Below are 17,540 nucleotides of genomic sequence, written 5' to 3'. Positions count from 1 at the left end.
TACCCCTGTGCACCGAATAGCTGTCTGAGATGTACCGGCCCGTATGCGCTCGGGCCGAGGGGTCTGTATATAGTAATCTTACCCATTTTAGTAAGGACTCTAAGAAACCGAAGCGCCGCAATGCTTCGAACATAAACGTCCACGATAATGAATCGAACGCTTGTTTGAGGTCCAGTGCTATACATCCTGCCCGAGTATGTTCCTGTGACGTAGCTGTCATAAGGGCGTGGAGTCTTCTCGTGTTTTGGGAGGTGTTCCTTCCTGGGAGGAAGCCACACTGGTCTGGATGCACCAGGGCGGAAAGATGAGGTTGTATCCTCAGGGCAATGGCCTTACTGAGAATCTTATACTCTGTTGAGAGCATTGACAGGGGCCTGTAGTTAGTCAGGTCAAGTGTATCTCTCCCAGGCTTAGGTATGGATATGAGCAGGGCTTGCATCGTTGATGCGGGCAAGTGGCCTGCCTCGAATGCCTCCCGGTATATTTCTTCCAGTATAGGCACTAGGACGTCAGTGTAAGTCTGGTAAAACTCCACCAGGAGTCCATCTATACCCGGTGTCTTTTTACGGTTGAAGGATCGGATGACAATTCGAATTTCTTGTTGTGTGATAGGGCCCCCCTCCTCTCTCTGTACATCATCTGATAGTCGGAAAGGGCAGATCCCAAAGGAATTCCGCCAGGCGGTCTGGGTATTCTGTGGGGAAGGGTGCATATAGCGCTTTCAGATGGTCGTGGAATGCCCTATTAATCTCGGACTGTGTACGTACTATGTGGCCTGATCTGTCCCGAATTTGGGTAATCACTGGGGGTTTCGGGCTGTCCCGTATCAGTCGGGCCAGCAGGGCGCCCGACCTGTCCGCTTCAGCATGTTGACGCCGTAAATAATCTTTGTTATCAATGACCCTCAGAGTTTCTAAGATTTCTGCATTATCTATTTATCCGGCTCTTAGCTCTCCCTTCTTCCCCAGATCCAAACTTGCCTCCCTCTCCAGTGTTTTCAGTCGGTTCTCTACATCACAGAGTTTCTTGTGGATCTCCTGTCGAGCCCCTACTAACTGACCAATGGCTGCACCTCGTATTACTACCTTCATAGCGTCCCACACCACTAGGTGTGACGTGGCGGAGTCCCAGTTTTCAAGGAAGTAATTAGTTAAGGCCTCAGACAGGGACGTACAGAAGGGACCATCCTCCAACAGCTGAGGGTGAAGTCTCCAGGTGGGCACCGGGGACGGCACTCTACCCCATAGGAGGTCAAGTGTTAGAGGTCTATGATCTGAGAATGTTTTGGCTAGGTAATCCATGTTACTAGTCTTAGTCACTAGGGATCTGGAGCACAGAAATCTATCAATTCGTGTGTGTAGGTCATGCACTGGGGAGTAGTATGAGTACTCTTTATGTAGCGGGTTCATGTCTCGCCAGGTGTCCACCAGTCCCCATCCCGCCGCCCAGGCCCGAAACGTCTCGGCCAGCTTGGTTACCCCTGTCGTCTGGAGCGGGGTGTGTGATCTGTCCACAGTCTGGTCTAATACCATGTTCCAGTCACCGCCTAAAACCCATGGGATGGCCGTCCAGTCCGATAGTGCCCGCCCTACCTCACCCAGAAATGTATCTTGGTCAAAGTTCGGGGTGTATATGCTGCCTATCACTAATAGTGTGCCATCCAGTGTACCCTTCACCATGATGTACCTCCCCTGATTGTCCACTCTTCTGTCTATCTCTACAAAGGGTGTCCCATGTTGGACCCATATGGTCACCCCTCTGGAAAAGGCGGAGTAGGACGTGGAGTAAACTGTGCCCCTCCACCTCTTTCTCAGTGTCTGAGCTTCAAATGCCGTTAGGTGGGATTCCTGCATAAATGTGATCTGTGTGTGCTGTTGAAGTAGAAATGCATGAATTTGATGCCTCTTCTGGATTGCACCGAGCCCACGCACATTCCAGTTAGTGAATCTGTAGGTTCCTGTTGTGTCAGCCATGATCCCCATCTAAACAGTCTCGGAGGGTTAGTGTTACCATCCCGAAGTATAATATGAGTGTTAACCAGGAGCCATCTACATTCCCTTCTGAATGCTGAACTAACTTGGCGCAGCAAAACAACACGGCTGAGCCGAACATAAAACTTATGAACAACATGATCCAAACACAGTTGCTGCATGCACCAGTGGGGGGGCGGCCAAGCACTGTCTTTGTCATTACAACTGTTCACTTAGGTGAAGCTGGCTCAACGGTGTGCCAGCCCAGGGGTACCATTGTCAGGAGAATATTCTTAGTGATCTTCCGGAGGACCCTAATAGGGGAACTTCAGTGTCTATCGGGACCCAACAGCCAAGGTGGCCTCACCCTCCTTATATACACATCCTTAAATCCAATATATCTGGGACCCACCTCGTAAGATCTAAACTAGAAATATTTCCCCCGTCCCCCCCCCCTGGTCCCTCCCACATTATACATCTACAAGCATCAGCTAGATGTCACAGAAAAAAGGATATCAGAGCTCTTCGGGCGAGCCATCTGCTCCCAGCCGGGATTCAGAGACTCTTAATTGTCCAATATGTCATCTGCCTCTCTGGGCGTTACAGTTGGGAATAAAAGCACGCTGTTTTCCGAGTCCGAATGGATCGTGCTGTCGTCCGTGTCCGTGTTGATCTTCTCTTGATCTTCCCGAAAGTTGCCCACCAGTTCAATAGCTCCCAGTTGGTCATCCTTTTGCTGCTCCGGCGATGGTCCGAGTCGTCCCGATCTCCTCCCCAGAGCTGGAGAATTCCCAGCTCCATGATCCGAGCCGGTCCGAGATCTGCCAGCGGATGTGTCCTGAGTCGCCTCCTGACCACCTTCGATGCCCATCACTTCGAGCCACTCCTCCACATCTGTGGGGCTCTCGAAGAAGTGCGTTTGTTTTGTCATACACGATCTTTAATCGGGCAGGGAATAGCAACGCGTACTTCAGCTTGGCCTTTTGGAGTTTCCTCTTTACTGCCAGGTATGAGGATCTCTGTTTTTGCACCACATTAGTATAGTCTGGGTACAGAGATATGCGGCGGTTCTCAAATTGTATAAGTGATTTCTCTCTTGCCTTTTGCAGGAGTATGTCCCTGTCCCGATAGTTAAGTATCCTTACGATCAGAGGGCGGGGCGGGCATCCCGGTCTAGGCCTTCCAGTGGGGATGCGGTGTGCTCGGTGACATAATCTCGGAACCATTGTTCCATGAAATCTGCAGCGTGCGTCCCCTCACATCGCTCCGGAAGGCCAATGACGTGGATGTTGTTGCGTCGAATACGGCCTTCCGCATCCTCCATGCGGTCCATCAAGGAGGCAACCTGTTGTTGCAACTACTGAATAGATGTAGTGTGCTCCGCCACTGTTGGTGTGAGATCTGCCACCACAATGCCCTGATCTTAACTTTATCAGCCAGTTTATTGTGGTCCGCTTTGAGCAAGGAGAGATTGGTGTTAAGGGCCCCTAGCTGTAACTCCATTGCTGACCTGGATTCCCTAATCTCCTTTAGGATCAAATCCAGTTTGTCTGTTTGGTGTCCCCCGGCGGGGTTCGATGCAGCTGCTCCAGACAGTGCCCCTCCATCCACAGTGTCCTGCGTCTGCTGCACAGCGGCCGTGCCATCCCAGCCCTCCATCGCCTTCGCCTCTTTCCGGACCATGGCCCGTCCAATTGAGACACCAACACACTGCACGTTTGAGTTGGCCAGCCCAGGCACTGCTGACCAAGGTTGTCCGTGCGTTCAGCACACTCCCCCACCACACCACGGGCTCTGTTATGTTAAGGCATAGGGCACAGCGCTAGGGTCCCCACTACAGTCCTGCATCAGTGCCGCACATTAACGGGCTCACAGCCGCTCTCTTCTGCCTTTGGAGTACTTGCCCGCCGTCCAAAGAATAGCCAACTGTGTCGCAGGCCTGTGATCCTGCAAGGTGCACCCTCAGGGGACGTGGGGAGAGGGAGAACTGCGACACTCCAATGCAGTACCCATGATTCTTACATGCCCCAGCTCTGTCCTAAGTTATGAGCTACTATGCTGTGTCCACCAGCACCAACCGGCAGGGGGGCCTCCATCAGCGCCGTATCAATAGGGGAGAGGGAGGAAGGGGGGGGCTGGGAAAAGGAAGAGAGCCCCCCCTGAGTATCGCCAGCCTCACCCACCTACCTCCGGCTCCAGGTCTTCAGGCCGCCACACAGGCCAGCAGGGCACCGAGCCCCGGCCACCAGCAGGGCCGGCCGGCCGGCCGCGTCTGTCGAGATTCTTTGAACCAGCCGCCCCTCAGTGACGTCCTCTCACCGGGCGGCTGGTCAGCAGGGGCACAGTCGAAGGCAGCACCGCACTCCGACGGCGCTCCGATGCTCCGAGCGCCGTCGCGGGATCACCGGGCCCGAGACCCGGCACTTCCGGTTTTGCACACTCTGATCGGCCCGGGCCCAGTCAGCACGCCAGTCCCCGGCTTTGTTAAAGGGAGTAGGCCGCAGCAGGCCCAAGCTCTCCCACATAGCGCCCGGAGGCGCTGGGGGGGGGGTAGTGCCGTCCAGGCCTCTCCGCTGGGATCTCCCGGGGCCCTCCAGAAGCGTGTCGCAGGTAGCAACCCCCAGGCGGCACCGGAGCACTAGCTTCCTCCGACCGCCATCGTGGCTGGCTAGCCACGCCCCCCTAAAGGGAAACAAAATTGTCATGTTTATGTGGTTGCCAGAAACGACTCCCTTCTTGTTTACAAGGAGTTTCTAGTGGCCTCTGAGTTAGCTGGCACACAAAGTAATTAAGTTTAATATAATCGATAGGGGCATACTGATCTGAGTCCTATGCCAAATCTATAAGGTATATTACAATGCGCAGAGCCTATAAGGGGAAAGAGGAACTTCACTACAACTGTTTGGCTGGAGTTTATGAAATAGGATGTTCATATTGACCTAGACAGAAAAGGAAATCCTTTTGGCAATCATTGTTAAGTTCCAGCTGAGCAGAGATTGCAATTGTTTGAAGAACCTTTTTGTAACAATGAAGGCTGAAGACTCTCCTCAAGTATTTAAAGTCATCTGGATCCACAGTTTTTTCTATGTGAAAAGGTATTGTAGTATTCGTGACATCTGAGGTTCTACACCGCCAGTTTATGATGCATTGAGAAGCTTAGTGGTGAAGTGAGTGATGGCTGGCTGACACAATTTGATTGCTTTTCCCTTGCAAATATGTACAAGGATTAAGGAAATGTTTAAGCCCTTATTATTTTAGTGAAAATGATAGTCTGTTCTGGTGCAACCGCTAGAAGGTAGGTCGATAAGAATTGTGTTGCGAGAGTTCTGTTAAGGAGGATGAAGATGTGAAGCCAAGTCACTGTGAGGTTGTTGATTTGTACATGGATAATTTTGTAACTTTTGTGGCTAAGTTACCTTGAGCCACCTTGGAGAAGATTTAGTTTGCCATCATAGCTAGAAGAGCTCCTCTGGTTCTTTGAGGGTGGTGGCGTGTTGGGGGAGGGGCGAGGCAGAAGATGCTTGCTGGATTGGTAATGGATATGAACTGGCAGTTCGATGTTGATTATGTGATTCAGAAGCAGTGGTCACCAATGGAAGATCTGGTCAATATGAAGAGAAGGGGGTAAGCAGAAGTAATGAGGGTGGGGGCATCTAGAATGGAAAACCTGCTTGTGGAGGAATTTACATCAGGAAAGGAACAAGGAAGAGAAAGAGTAACACTGAGAGATTGTGCAAGGTAGGCTTTAAAGGTAACATCTATGGTGGGAAGGATAGGGTGTAGGCACTAGGGTAGTTTACAACAGGAGTGGATCAGAAACCAGTTGGAATGCAGATGGGGCTGGAAGCAAATATAACACTGGGTGTGAACTGGAGATCTGTGGGGTTGTTACTTTGTGTCTTGGGGGTGCACCTGCTCCTATTGAATATGTTGAGAGTGCTGGTGGAGACGAGCGCATTTGATTTATTTTCAGCTAATTGTCCACTACACACTATTGAACATTGGTTGTGCTTCTCTTGAATAAAACAGCTGTTACTATGGAACTTTCTTTTAAAACCTGTTTGTGTAGATGAGCAGGCGTGTTCTAACCGCACATTCAGGACCTTTTCGGCATCCTGACCAAGGTCTACTCTCTCACTAGAAAGCAAACCTACCATATAGAGCAGCACCAATAAGATGTAAAGATGGTGGTACCCCCAAAGTTCCTCACAAAGTCCAATTAATACCACGTATTCGTATACCTAAAAACCGCACTTTGGAATTTGGGAATCTCTGTTCCTGGATGTGAGTCTGGGCACCAAATGACGGAGACATTTTGTACTATTGCATAGTCAAGAAGAAAAACTTTATTGATGCAGTTAGGGTAGTTAAGGCCCTAATGCTTCAGAGAGCACTAAAGTAATTTAAGTTTCTTCTATGCACAGCAGGTTTCGAAATTGTTTATCCATACATTCACATTTATAAGTAGTTAGTAACTTTTTCTTACTCAGTTACAAGTGTTAGGTGTTTCACTATTATGTAATGTAAATACAATTTGCCCGGAATCGTCTTAGTGCTTTGGGGTCCAGCTAAAGGCAGTGGCAATGTCTGCGGGGGTTTGAACGAGTGTACAGGATGCCTTCTAATCCTGTGTGAAGAGCCATGTTTTTAGGGCTTTTTAAAAGCTAAATAGGCAGGAGGCTGTTTTTAGTGTCAGTGGTACACTGTTCCAGAGTATCGCAGTAGCCCTGAAACCCCACCTCCCCATGGCCTTCCTGAATGGGGGGACCGTCATTTTCCTGGCAGAGCCCGAGTGCAGTGCTCTGACTGGTACATACCATTTAAATCTCCTCTTGAAATGGTCTGGCCTGAATCCGTGCAGGGATTTATATGCCAGGCAGAGGGCTTTGAACGTACATCCTTGTCTAATTGATAACCAATGCAGTTTCCTAATGGCATCTTTGGCCGATTCGTATGTGGGAATTTGAAATGTGAAGCAGCGTTTTGCAAGATCTGTAATCTTTTCAAAACACCTGATGCAAGAGTGAGGTAGAGACTATTGCAGTAGTCAATTCTTGTGAGGACCAAGGCCATGGTAACTGTTTTTAAAATTTCTGGAGGCAGAAATGTTCCTTTTTTTTAAAGCCCTAGGGAGTAGAAAGAAGCAGAGTTAATTTTATTAACTTGGTCCTTGAATTTCAGTTCACTGTCTACCAAGAATCCCAGGTTCTTTACTTTATTTGAGGGTGTGGGCAGTGTGTTCAGCTCTGGAGACCATTAGTCCGGTGTCCAAAGAGAGGGTATGTTGCCGAAGATGATAAGGTTTTTGATGCATTCAATTACAGTTGCTCACCTTGCTCATGCAGAAGCTGAAGGCCTCGCCCAGGTTGTTTTCACTGTTTGCTAGTGACACCACAATTGGGTGTCATCCGCGTAAGACACTAAAGTAAAGCGGAGTCTTTGATAATTGACGCATGTGGCGTAACATAGAGGTTGCGGTACAAAAGGGGGTGGTGATGGACGGAGCATCTGAACCAATCAAACACTCACACCCAGTCAACAGATCTGGGTTTAATCCATCACTGTTCATTAGCCCACTCTGCCACCCCAGTTCAGACATGGCCATATGCAAAACAGTCTGACACTGTGCCTCATGAGAACAGTCCAGCCCGAACCGCCAAGCCATGCCTTCCCTAGACCAGATTCAAGCTTCCTAGGACCGGTTTCTGGCATTACAGCCGTATTCAGCCCGGCTTGCTTGAATCCAGTGGCAAAGAGAGCAAGGGACTCACGTCTGAGCATACCCTGCCAACTTATGGCGAACAAAGCGGTACAAAGGGGGTGGTGATGGACGGAGCATCTGAACCAATCAAACACACTCACCCAGTCAACAGATCTGGGTTTAATCCATCACCGTTCTTTAGCCCACTCTGACACCCCAGTTCAGACATGGCCATATGCAAATCAGTCTGACACTGTGCCTCATGAGAACAGTCCAGTCCGAACCGCCAAGCCATGCCTTCCCTGGACCGGATTCAAGCTTCCTAGGACCGGTTTCTGGCATTACAGCCGTCTTCAGCCAGGCTTGCTTGAATCCAGTGGCAAAGTGAGCAAGGGACTCACGTCTGTGCATACCCTGCTAACGTAACATAGAGGTTGAACAGCGTTTAACTTAATGCCGACCCCATGGGCACTCCACATGTCAAGGAAAACTGCCTGGAGACTAAATTGCCCATTGGTACATGTAGTTGGTTAGCTAAAAATGACTTCAGGAGTTCCAACGCTGTGCCCCCAATTCCCAGACCTCGCATACGGTCAGCCAGGATCTCATGACTGACCGCATCAAAAGCAGCGGAGAGATTCAACAAGATCAGCGCCACCGTCCCCCCCTGTCAAGAATTTCTCGTATATCTTAAGTTGCTACCACCAGAGCTGACTGTGCTATGATTTTTTCTAAAACCATGTTGTGTGTCCAGCTTCAGCAGCCAGCTTCAGAATTACTGATGTACAATAAAGAAGACTCCAATATTATTTCTTAATCTTGCTTTTGTTTCTTCATTTTTTTTATTTAAATGGAGTTGTTGACCTTGGATTTTCCTCTCAATTGTGCTAAGAGGATGTGACAGGAAATAATAGAGTGAATCGCCTGTTTTAGTTTAACAAATAATGCAAGATAATTACTTTGCAATTGTAAACAGAGAAAAATCCAGGTTTTGTTTTTATTGTTTTGAAAGCAGAACTTGAAGTTCCCACAGAAAGGAACAGCTCCAAATGGTCTTCCCAACACCGTCATGCTGCCTATTTGGAAGTGTTCCAGAGTAACCATGGAGCAGTAAGTACGCCTGACTTTGTATTCGTCTATTCCTGTAAAGTCTGGTGTGCACACAGAATAATGGAATAAATCATGGTATGAAACCCCTAATCCGTTGTGACGGTATGGAAGTGTAACAGTGGGGAACTGTCCTGTGTGTATTATTGCCCTTGGTAACGAAAATAAATATATATATATGTAAATATATATATATATATATATATATATTCAAAAGTTATCAATGCACTGGCAGTGGCAAATGAGACACAGGCTCTTATGCTGGTAAATGGATAGATATCGAAAACCCCGTGTTTTGCAGAATTTTGCACATACCGCTAGAATTTGCACATATAACAACATTTTGCACAAATCAATTGTTTACATAATTAATTTTAAAGGCATTTTATTTATGTAATAGGGTCGCATTATTTTATCCTCGTACCGCACAAGGTAGCAGAGCCATTATTATGTGTTTTAAATATTATATACAGGTGTTTATAGTGTATTTATATTTGATTATGTATTTATACAATATTTATTGATTGCACTAGCCACTTTTGTCCGGTACAAAGCATTCATGCTGTACAAAAACCAGAAAAATGATTTTGAAGGTATCTTTGTTTTTCAATGCTGTTATAACCATGAAAAATTGCACTGCCTTTAACAAGTATTTCCACTATGTCTATGCATGTGGTCAGGTGACCCACAGGGTGGCGGTACACTGAGCAAATTTAAAAGCAATGGCTGACGCGGTGTTCGTTGTGTGAACAAGGGCACTTGATACTCTAAATGCGGAAAAGGTCGAAAAAACAATAAACATCTACTTGCCGGAGCCTCTGGGTCCGTGTTCTCATATCGCCGGCTTGGAAGTAATGGGACTTTGCTTTGTTGATATAGATATATATACATGATTGTTGCGGGTTCACAGAAGGGGCACGGAGACTAGATCTTGGGAGGTAAGGTTTTATTTTTATAAAGGTTTTTTTCTTCCTTAGAGTGAGTCTCTCGCGGGCCAAAATTGCAGGATCCGTAAGTCCTTTAGCAGCTGATGGTCTTCCCGGGCTCTGAGGTTTAGTGTGGCTTCCTCTTGATGGTTCTCCAGTGCGGGACATGTGAAGAGAAAAACACTAGGGTCAGGGACTTGCTAACAGGGTGTTTCACCCACAAGAAGGAACTCTGGGAGTGAAGGATCACCAAGTGCACAAAGACTATTTACTGTGTAATAGGAGAGGTGCAGGTACGTGTAAGGCGGGAAGCGGGGAGAGGGTTTACGCGGTCAGACTATTTACACGGGAGGCACGCTAACAGTGACTCTCTCCCTCGGCTACTTTCCTTCAGTCACTCCCCGCCTCCCCATCCAGTCCGCCACACGCCGACGTACCTGGCTAAGCCACACTCCTCCTCCGTGAGTGTGGCTGGGCGGTGCGTGGTAACGGTGGCCTCCAGGCACTGCAACCTCCTGGGGTGATGTCTCGAATCTTCCGTCTCTCGTCTCCCTTCTCCGACTGGTTTCTCTGGAACTTCTCTAATGTAGTGCTTGCATTGAACTGAATTAGTGACTATTATACCACAAGAGGCCTCTCTATCAGCTCCCCAACACTGTTTCCCTGTTTGTCTCCTCTTGCTGGCATCCTACAGCTATCCCTAATCCTCAAATCTCTTGCTCTTCATTTCTATTGCCTGCCAACCCTCTGTTGCTTCCTCTTGTCCCTTTGTCTTTCCACAGTGTGCTTCTCTGTACCCTGTCCTAAGGTCTCTTATGTGTTCCCTTCTATCTCTCTTTCCCATGCGGATCTCTCACATGTTCCTGTGTTTTCCTCGTTCCTCGTTCCCAGACCTCACATCTCCCTCTTGTTTTCCCTCCTTCTTTCGCATTGCTTCTTTCTTCTCCCTGCCAGCCATCTCATTCATCCTTCCCCCTTCCTCCATTATGTTGTCTGCAATATATTCACACCTCGCACCCCACCCTTCACTCCCAGCAGGTCCAAATTTATTTGCAAGGGCTGGATATTTATTTTTTCCTTTGAAATGACACTGTATGGAATGCAAGAGAACCTTCAGTATAGACAGTCTATCTCTTTTTGTTTTTGATCTATCAAATGAAGGCCTAGGGCAAGGCAGCCTTTCATGGTCCTTCCTTTCTCTGTTATTGAAAGTTAAGAACAACTATAATGAATGTTCCCTTTAGTTGATCTAGAAACAAAAACAGAACTATATTTAAGGTAAGAGGATCTTTAGTTCATGATATGTTTACCTTGTCTGCGTTAGCACATCAACCTAAGACCTGTTGTCTTTGTCAGTGCTTGTTATTAATCAGATTTATTTGTTATTACTTAACTGGTTGTATGTTTCAACACATCTGTTTCTCAAGCCTGTCTCCCCTTTATTTTTTACTTGTAGATTTTCACATTTATCCTAATCAAACATTTCTCGTAGTTGCATAGTTTTTGTTTTGATATTATGAAGTCTTTCATAATCTTTGGTGGTTCACTTAATCCTTTTTGATAAAAAAAAATACTTTATAGCAATTGTCTTTCAAACTTATAGTTCATAGAATGTGTGGCAATAGCTATCTAGTGTTGGGCTCAGACATTTACAACTTGTTTTTCTTTGAAGAAGTCTGAGTCACAAGACCTGTTTTAACTCCATCCTTTGTCCATAATGCACCCAACACTGGCTCCACCTCACATGGTTTTCTTCTACCATTGGGCTTTGGCTCTTTGGAATACTGTACTGAGATTGATGTTCTTTTCTCCAGTATTGGATCTTTCATAGATTCACATGCTTTTATCATCCCCATCGTCGTAGTGGGAGAGAGTGGGAGAGAGTGAGAGTGAGAGTGTGTGACCAAATTACCATAGGCTACTATGCAATGAATAGTCAGTGTCATAGCCTATCCACCTTCTTTTGTCAAAAGAACAAAAAAGAGAGGTGTTCCTCAGATTTTCTACCGCACGTCGTGTGAAAGGGAGTCTCCCTGAGCTCTGCTCAGTTTTCTCTGTTTTCTTCAAATTTATGTCAATATTTCATCAAGAATGTCTGAATCTTCTAAGAAAGGCCTCTTCAGGTCATGTGGATCGTGTGGAAAAAGAGGCTGCATTCAGTAGACCCAAATAAAGATTGCAGCTACTGCCTTTACCCTCAACACAAGGTAAAAGATTGTAAGATATGCAGGACTTTTTCTACTAAGACTCTCAAAGATAGAAAGGGTAGACTATTGATTTGGCTTTAAAAAATGAAGGCAAAATCTGATGTTCTCTCTGAGGATGAGGAGAGCTCTACCGCATTGACATCTAGAGAAACCCCAAAGAGGGGAGAAAGATCTCTTGATTCTCCTGAGGTATCAGAAAAGAAGGGTTCAAAGAAATCTCGCCATGAGGAAAAAAGTACCTCACAAAAAGGAAAGTCAACATTTCCTTCTGAGGAGAAAAGCCTTAAAAAAGAGAAAGAAAAATATTCTTCTCATCAGTGAATGAAGATATCTGTCTCTAAGAAGCTTTAGTCTCTAAGGCTTTGTTGTTGAGAAAATCATCTCCAAAGCAAGTTTCTGATGGATACATCTGCCTGTGTATTCCTCACCTTGTGAATATCCCCTTGTGTCAGCAACATTCGGAAATTCTTTTTGTAGCTTTGCGCCAACGTGGATGACGTCACAGAGGCACAACACCGCACGCGACTCCGCTGACGTCACCAACTCCATAATAGGCCCACGCCGGCGTGATGATATCAGTTCCCTTTTTTCCACGTCGTCGACGCTAACGGTTTCGAGGGATCCTCTGTAGCTGTTAGTAACTTTGTTACTGTTTGTTTCTTTTCGGTGTCCTCTTGCTTCTTTGTGTCGAGATGTCCACGAAGTAGACTGGATTGAAAGCCGTGCAGAGAGTGCGGCAAGATGATGTCAATTGCGGATCCGCACGAGTGCTGCGTTTGGTGTTTGAGTTCGGACCATGACGTCGAGGAATGTTCTTCCTGTAAGAAGATGAATCCTAAGGTTCTCAGTGAGAGGGAGGCAAAGCTCCTTGTTGCCAAGTTGAAGAGCAGGAAGGACAGGAAGAGGTTGAGGTCACGGACTCGACGGTCGAGGTCTCGCTCGAAGTCGCACTTGAGGTCGTCTTCAGCGCATGCTTCGAGGTCGTCGAGGAAGAAGCACAAGAAGAGATCTCATGAGTCTCGCCATCACTCTGGGAAGGACTCGAGCTCGAGACCGAAGTCGCAGGTGAAGTTGCTTCGCAATGATGTGGAGACTCCGACTCCGGAGGTTCAAGTCTCCGAGGGTGAGGCTTCGCCTGTGAATTCGCCTGTACATTCACCGAAGCCGTTGTCGAATCCTTCTCCGGCTCCGACTCATTCTTCTGACCAGGAGGGTGAAGGAGAAGAAGAGGAAGAAGGAGAAAAGGAGGTTTAGTTGCCTGCGGGTTCGTCGACCCTGGTGCACCAACCTGAGGTAGAGGTCGAAGTCGCGAAGACTCCGCTCCCTCGAGAGCATCCTGTGGGCTCTTATCCAGCTTTTCCTGCTCCAGGTCAGGACCCTACTCAGTTCCTGAATGCTATGTATGGAGTGTATTTAAGGGCTATGTACCCCTCTGGTGCACCGGTTGTTCCCACGGGTCCATTAGCATACAATCTGGGTATCCCCCAGACTTACGCTCCTGTACCTCCCTGTCAACTCCCTCCTGTGTTGTCATGGTTTCAGAATTACTAGCGCCAAGATGCCTGTTAGGTGGTAGTGCGCTTAATAAATTGGATAAATAAATAATAATAATACCTTTTATGCCGTCTCCGACGCCGCCTTGGGTTTTCTCGGCACCGCGAAGCCTTCGACGCCAAGACCTTCGACGCCGACACCCTCGACGCCGATTCCGATCCGACCTCGTGTTTTACGGTCTGTCCCTCCGGCTTCGGGTTTGATGCCGGCTCCGGCTCCAGCGGAGTCGATTCCGGATCCGTCGACTTCATTCCTGAAGGAGAGGTCGAGGCGTGAGGCACAGAGACTTCTGGAAGAGCAGAGGTACCGTGATTCAGAAATGGAAGAGGGTGAGCTGCAAGATTCACAGGATCTTTTCGACGATCTGAGAGAGGCTAGTGGTCTTGAGCTGTCTCCTGATTAGGATTTGGTCTCTGTTTCTGACGCCCCTTCTAAGGATGTTACACCTTATCACGTGGGTATAAGGAAGGCTGCAGACTTGTTGAATATAACACTTCCTACTGCAGAGTATAAAGCTAATATACTGACCGAGGTCCTTCATTCACCTACCTCTGTGGTCGAGCCTATGCTCCCTTTCAACGATGCTTTGGCGGAGCCTATATCTGAGGTTTGGAAAAGACCGCTTACAGCCCCTGCTGTTTCGAGGGCGGTTGCGAGAAGGTACAGGGTGGCGCCTGGTGACCAGGACTTTTTATCCACGCACACTTTACCAGAGAGCTTGGTTGTGCAGGCGGCCTGCTCGAAAAAATCTGCGGGCGCTTTTCCACAGGTTCCTGGGGATAAGGAATCGAAGAAGCAGGACCAGGCTGCGAAGAAAGTATTTTCCTCGGCAAGCATGGCGCTCAAATCGACTAATGCTACTTGTCTTATGGAACGCTATATCCATGCATTGATGGATTCAGTCAAGCAGCTGGTTCCAAAGCTTCCTGAGGAGGATAGGAAGGATTTTCAAGAGGTGATTACTGACACTCAGGCTGCTGCTAGACAGGTCATTCAGAGTGGTCTGGACACTGCTGACTCGGTGGCAAGAGTGATGGGTTCTTCAGTGGCCACAAGAAGAGCGGCATGGCTTAAATCCTCTGAATTCTTTGCGGATGTCCAGGCTGCCTTGATGGATTTGCCCTTTGATGGGTCAGGTTTGTTTGGAAAGAAGGCTGATGCTGCTTTAGAAAGGTTCAATGACAGCGACAGCAAGATCTTTGGGCCTACAGTCCAGAGATACTGCGGGGAAGAGGTTCAGAGGTTTTGGCAGGTCTTCCTTTCGGACCTACAAGCAGCCACAGCAGCAGCAGCAGCAAAATATGCTGTACAAGTCGTACAGAGGCAGGCAAAGAGCTCGTCCTAGAGGTCGTCAGGCCTCCTCCTCCTCCCCTACCTCTTCCCAACCCCCTGCCACCACAGCAAAGCAGCCCTAGATCCGCCATTCTGGATCATGTGGGCCCAGTGGGGGGTCTGCTTACCCATTTTCTACGAGATTGGGAATTGATTACATCGGATCGTTGGGTTCTCAATCTCGTGGAGAATGGGTATGCTCTTCCCTTGCGGGAATTTCCCCCCAATTACCCTCCTTGCCAAGGATTTTGTGCGGAGGACCACCTGCTGCTCTTGCAGGAACAAGTCCTGGCTCTGTCAGAAAGGGTGCGATAGAGGTGGTTCCAGAGCAGGAGAGGAGTCAGGGGGGCTACTCCCGGTATTTCCTGATCCCCAAAAAGGATGGCAGACTTCGTCCAATCCTGGATCTCAGGATCTTGAACCTTTACCTGAAGCAGGAGAAGCTCAAGATGCTCACCCTTGCGCAGGTACTTCAAGCGCTGCTGGAAGAAGACTGGATGGTGTCGATCGACTTGCAGGATTCGTATTTCCACATCCCCATTCTGAAGTCGCACAGGAAGTATCTCCGTTTTACGGTGGGATCGCAGCACTACCAGTTTGCGGTCCTTCCGTTTGGTCTTACTACTGCGCCTCGAGTCTTCACCAAGGTGATGGCAGTGGTGGCTGCACATCTCAGAAGGTCAGGGGTTCCTGTATTCCCTTATCTGGACGATTGGCTGATCAAAGCAGAATCTCCGGAGAAAGTTCTCCATCATCTGCAAGTCACAACTCAGTTGTTGTACAGGTTGGGTTTTTCAATAAATGTACCCAAATCTCACCTGGTGCCCTCCCAACGCAACCTGTTCATAGGTGCAGTACTGGATACAACTGTATGTCGGGCATTCCCTCCACCTCAAAGGATTCGCGACATACAGGAAATGATTCTTTATTTCCCAATGAAGCGGTCATTCCAGTCCTGAAGGTCCTTCGTCTGCTCGGTCTGATGGCTTCCTGCATTCTGTTGGTCAATCATGCACGCTGGCATATGAGGGCACTCCAGTGGCGCCTCCGCAGGCAGTGGTTTCAACACAACCAAGATCTCAGGGAGTCCATCAGGATCTCCAGAGAAACTGCAGCGGATCTGGCTTGGTGGAGTGTGGAGGGCAATCTGTCTCAAGGAAAGCCTTTCCAACTTCCTCCAGCGGTGGCCACAGTGATAACGGATGCATCCACTCTAGGGTGGGGTGCTCATCTGGGGGATCTGGAGATCAAGGGTCTTTGGTCTCCAGAGGAAAGCTTGCTTCACATCAACCCTCTGGAATTGCGGGCGATACGTCTGGCGCTCAAGGCCTTCCTCCCGTCCCTTCGCGGGCGGTCGGTTCAGGTCCTGACGGACAACACCACCCTCAGAGGCACCCTGATCTACCGACCCCCGGGACCACGCACACAATTCAGCGAGGACTTCGCCGACTTCATCAGCCCGCATGCCCTCCCCTCCGCTGACTACATCCTCTTGGGGGACATCAACTTCCACCTGGAGAACAACAACGACCGCAACACCATCACCCTGCTCGACAGCCTCGCCAACCTCGGTCTCAAGCAGCTGGTGTCCACCCCCACCCACCTCGCCGGACACACACTCGACGCCATCTTCTCATCCAGCAAAGACATCGCCTTCAGCCACGCCACTGGACTCCACTGGACGGACCACAGCTGCGTCCACTTCACCTTCAGAAGAACGACGATCCACCACCACCAGCCACAAGCTGCTCGAAGAAACTGGAACAAGATCACAGCCGACCAGCTCGCCGCCTCCCTGAGCCAGCACCCTCCCGCCAGCTCAGCGAACCCCAGCCAGGCCGCCGACAACCTCACGAAGTGGATCAGCTACTGCGCGGACGAACTCGCCCCACTGAGAACCCCGCCCAGCAGACCCGGCAGCAAGAAGGCCCCATGGTTCACCGACGAACTCAAGAGCTCCAAGAAGAACTGCCGAGCCCTCGAGAAAGCCTGGAGAAGGGAACCAACACCGGACAACATGACCACCCTCAAGCTTGCCACCCGGAAGCACCACCAACTGATCCGCGCCACCAAGAAAACTGCATTCAAGGACCGTCTGGACAACAACGCACACAACTGCAAGGAACTCTTCAACATCGTGAAAGAGCTCTCCAACCCCAAAGCCGGAAACAACGACATCACCCCATCGCAAGACCTCTGCAACTCCCTCGCCTCCTACTCCCACAACAAGATCGCAGACATACACAACAGCTTCAGCACTCAACCGTCGCACGCCACGACGGAACCACCGCCCCCCACCACCACCCTCCGCGCCTGGACTCCGATCAGCACCGAAGACACCGTCCGCGTGATGAACTCCATCCACTCCGGATCTCCGACCGACCCCTGCCCTCACCACGTCTTCAACAAGGCCGACGCTGCCATCGCACCCCACCTGCGGGACATCATCAACACCTCCTTCGACACCGCCACCTTCCCGGAGAGCTGGAAGCACGCCGAACTCAGCGCCCTACTAAAGAAACCTACAGCGGACCCCACCGAACTCAAGAATTACCGCCCCATCTCGCTCCTCCCGTTTCCAGCCAAAGTCATCGAGAAGACCGTCAACAAACAACTGGCCGCCTTCCTCGAGACGAATGGATCCCTCGACCCCTCACAGTCTGGCTTCCGAGCCAACCACAGCACCGAGACCGCCCTCATCGCTGCCACGATGACATCCGAGCCCTGATGGAAAACAGAGAAA

The 17,540-nt window shown here is 49.1% G+C and overlaps 1 protein-coding gene across 2 annotated transcripts in view; it reads left to right on the top strand.

Annotated features, from left to right (window-relative positions):
- The window catches only part of GTF3C2 (general transcription factor IIIC subunit 2), a 718,613-nt gene that overhangs the window by 124,577 nt on the left and 576,496 nt on the right, over window positions 1–17,540 (top strand). Inside the window, exon 4 of one of the 2 annotated variants that reach the window (XM_078650100.1) lies at window positions 8,687–8,781. In XM_078650100.1, the coding sequence (XP_078506226.1) occupies window positions 8,687–8,781 (95 nt within the window). Of the gene's footprint in view, window positions 1–8,683; window positions 8,782–17,540 lie in introns of both variants that reach the window. The other variant, XM_078650097.1, reaches the window with a different exon arrangement.

Source organism: Lissotriton helveticus, chromosome 6 (assembly GCF_964261635.1).
Source record: "Lissotriton helveticus chromosome 6, aLisHel1.1, whole genome shotgun sequence".
NCBI lineage: Eukaryota > Metazoa > Chordata > Amphibia > Caudata > Salamandridae > Lissotriton > Lissotriton helveticus.
The sequence above is the reverse complement of the archived record's forward strand: the minus strand, read 5'-3'. Positions and strand labels throughout refer to the sequence as shown.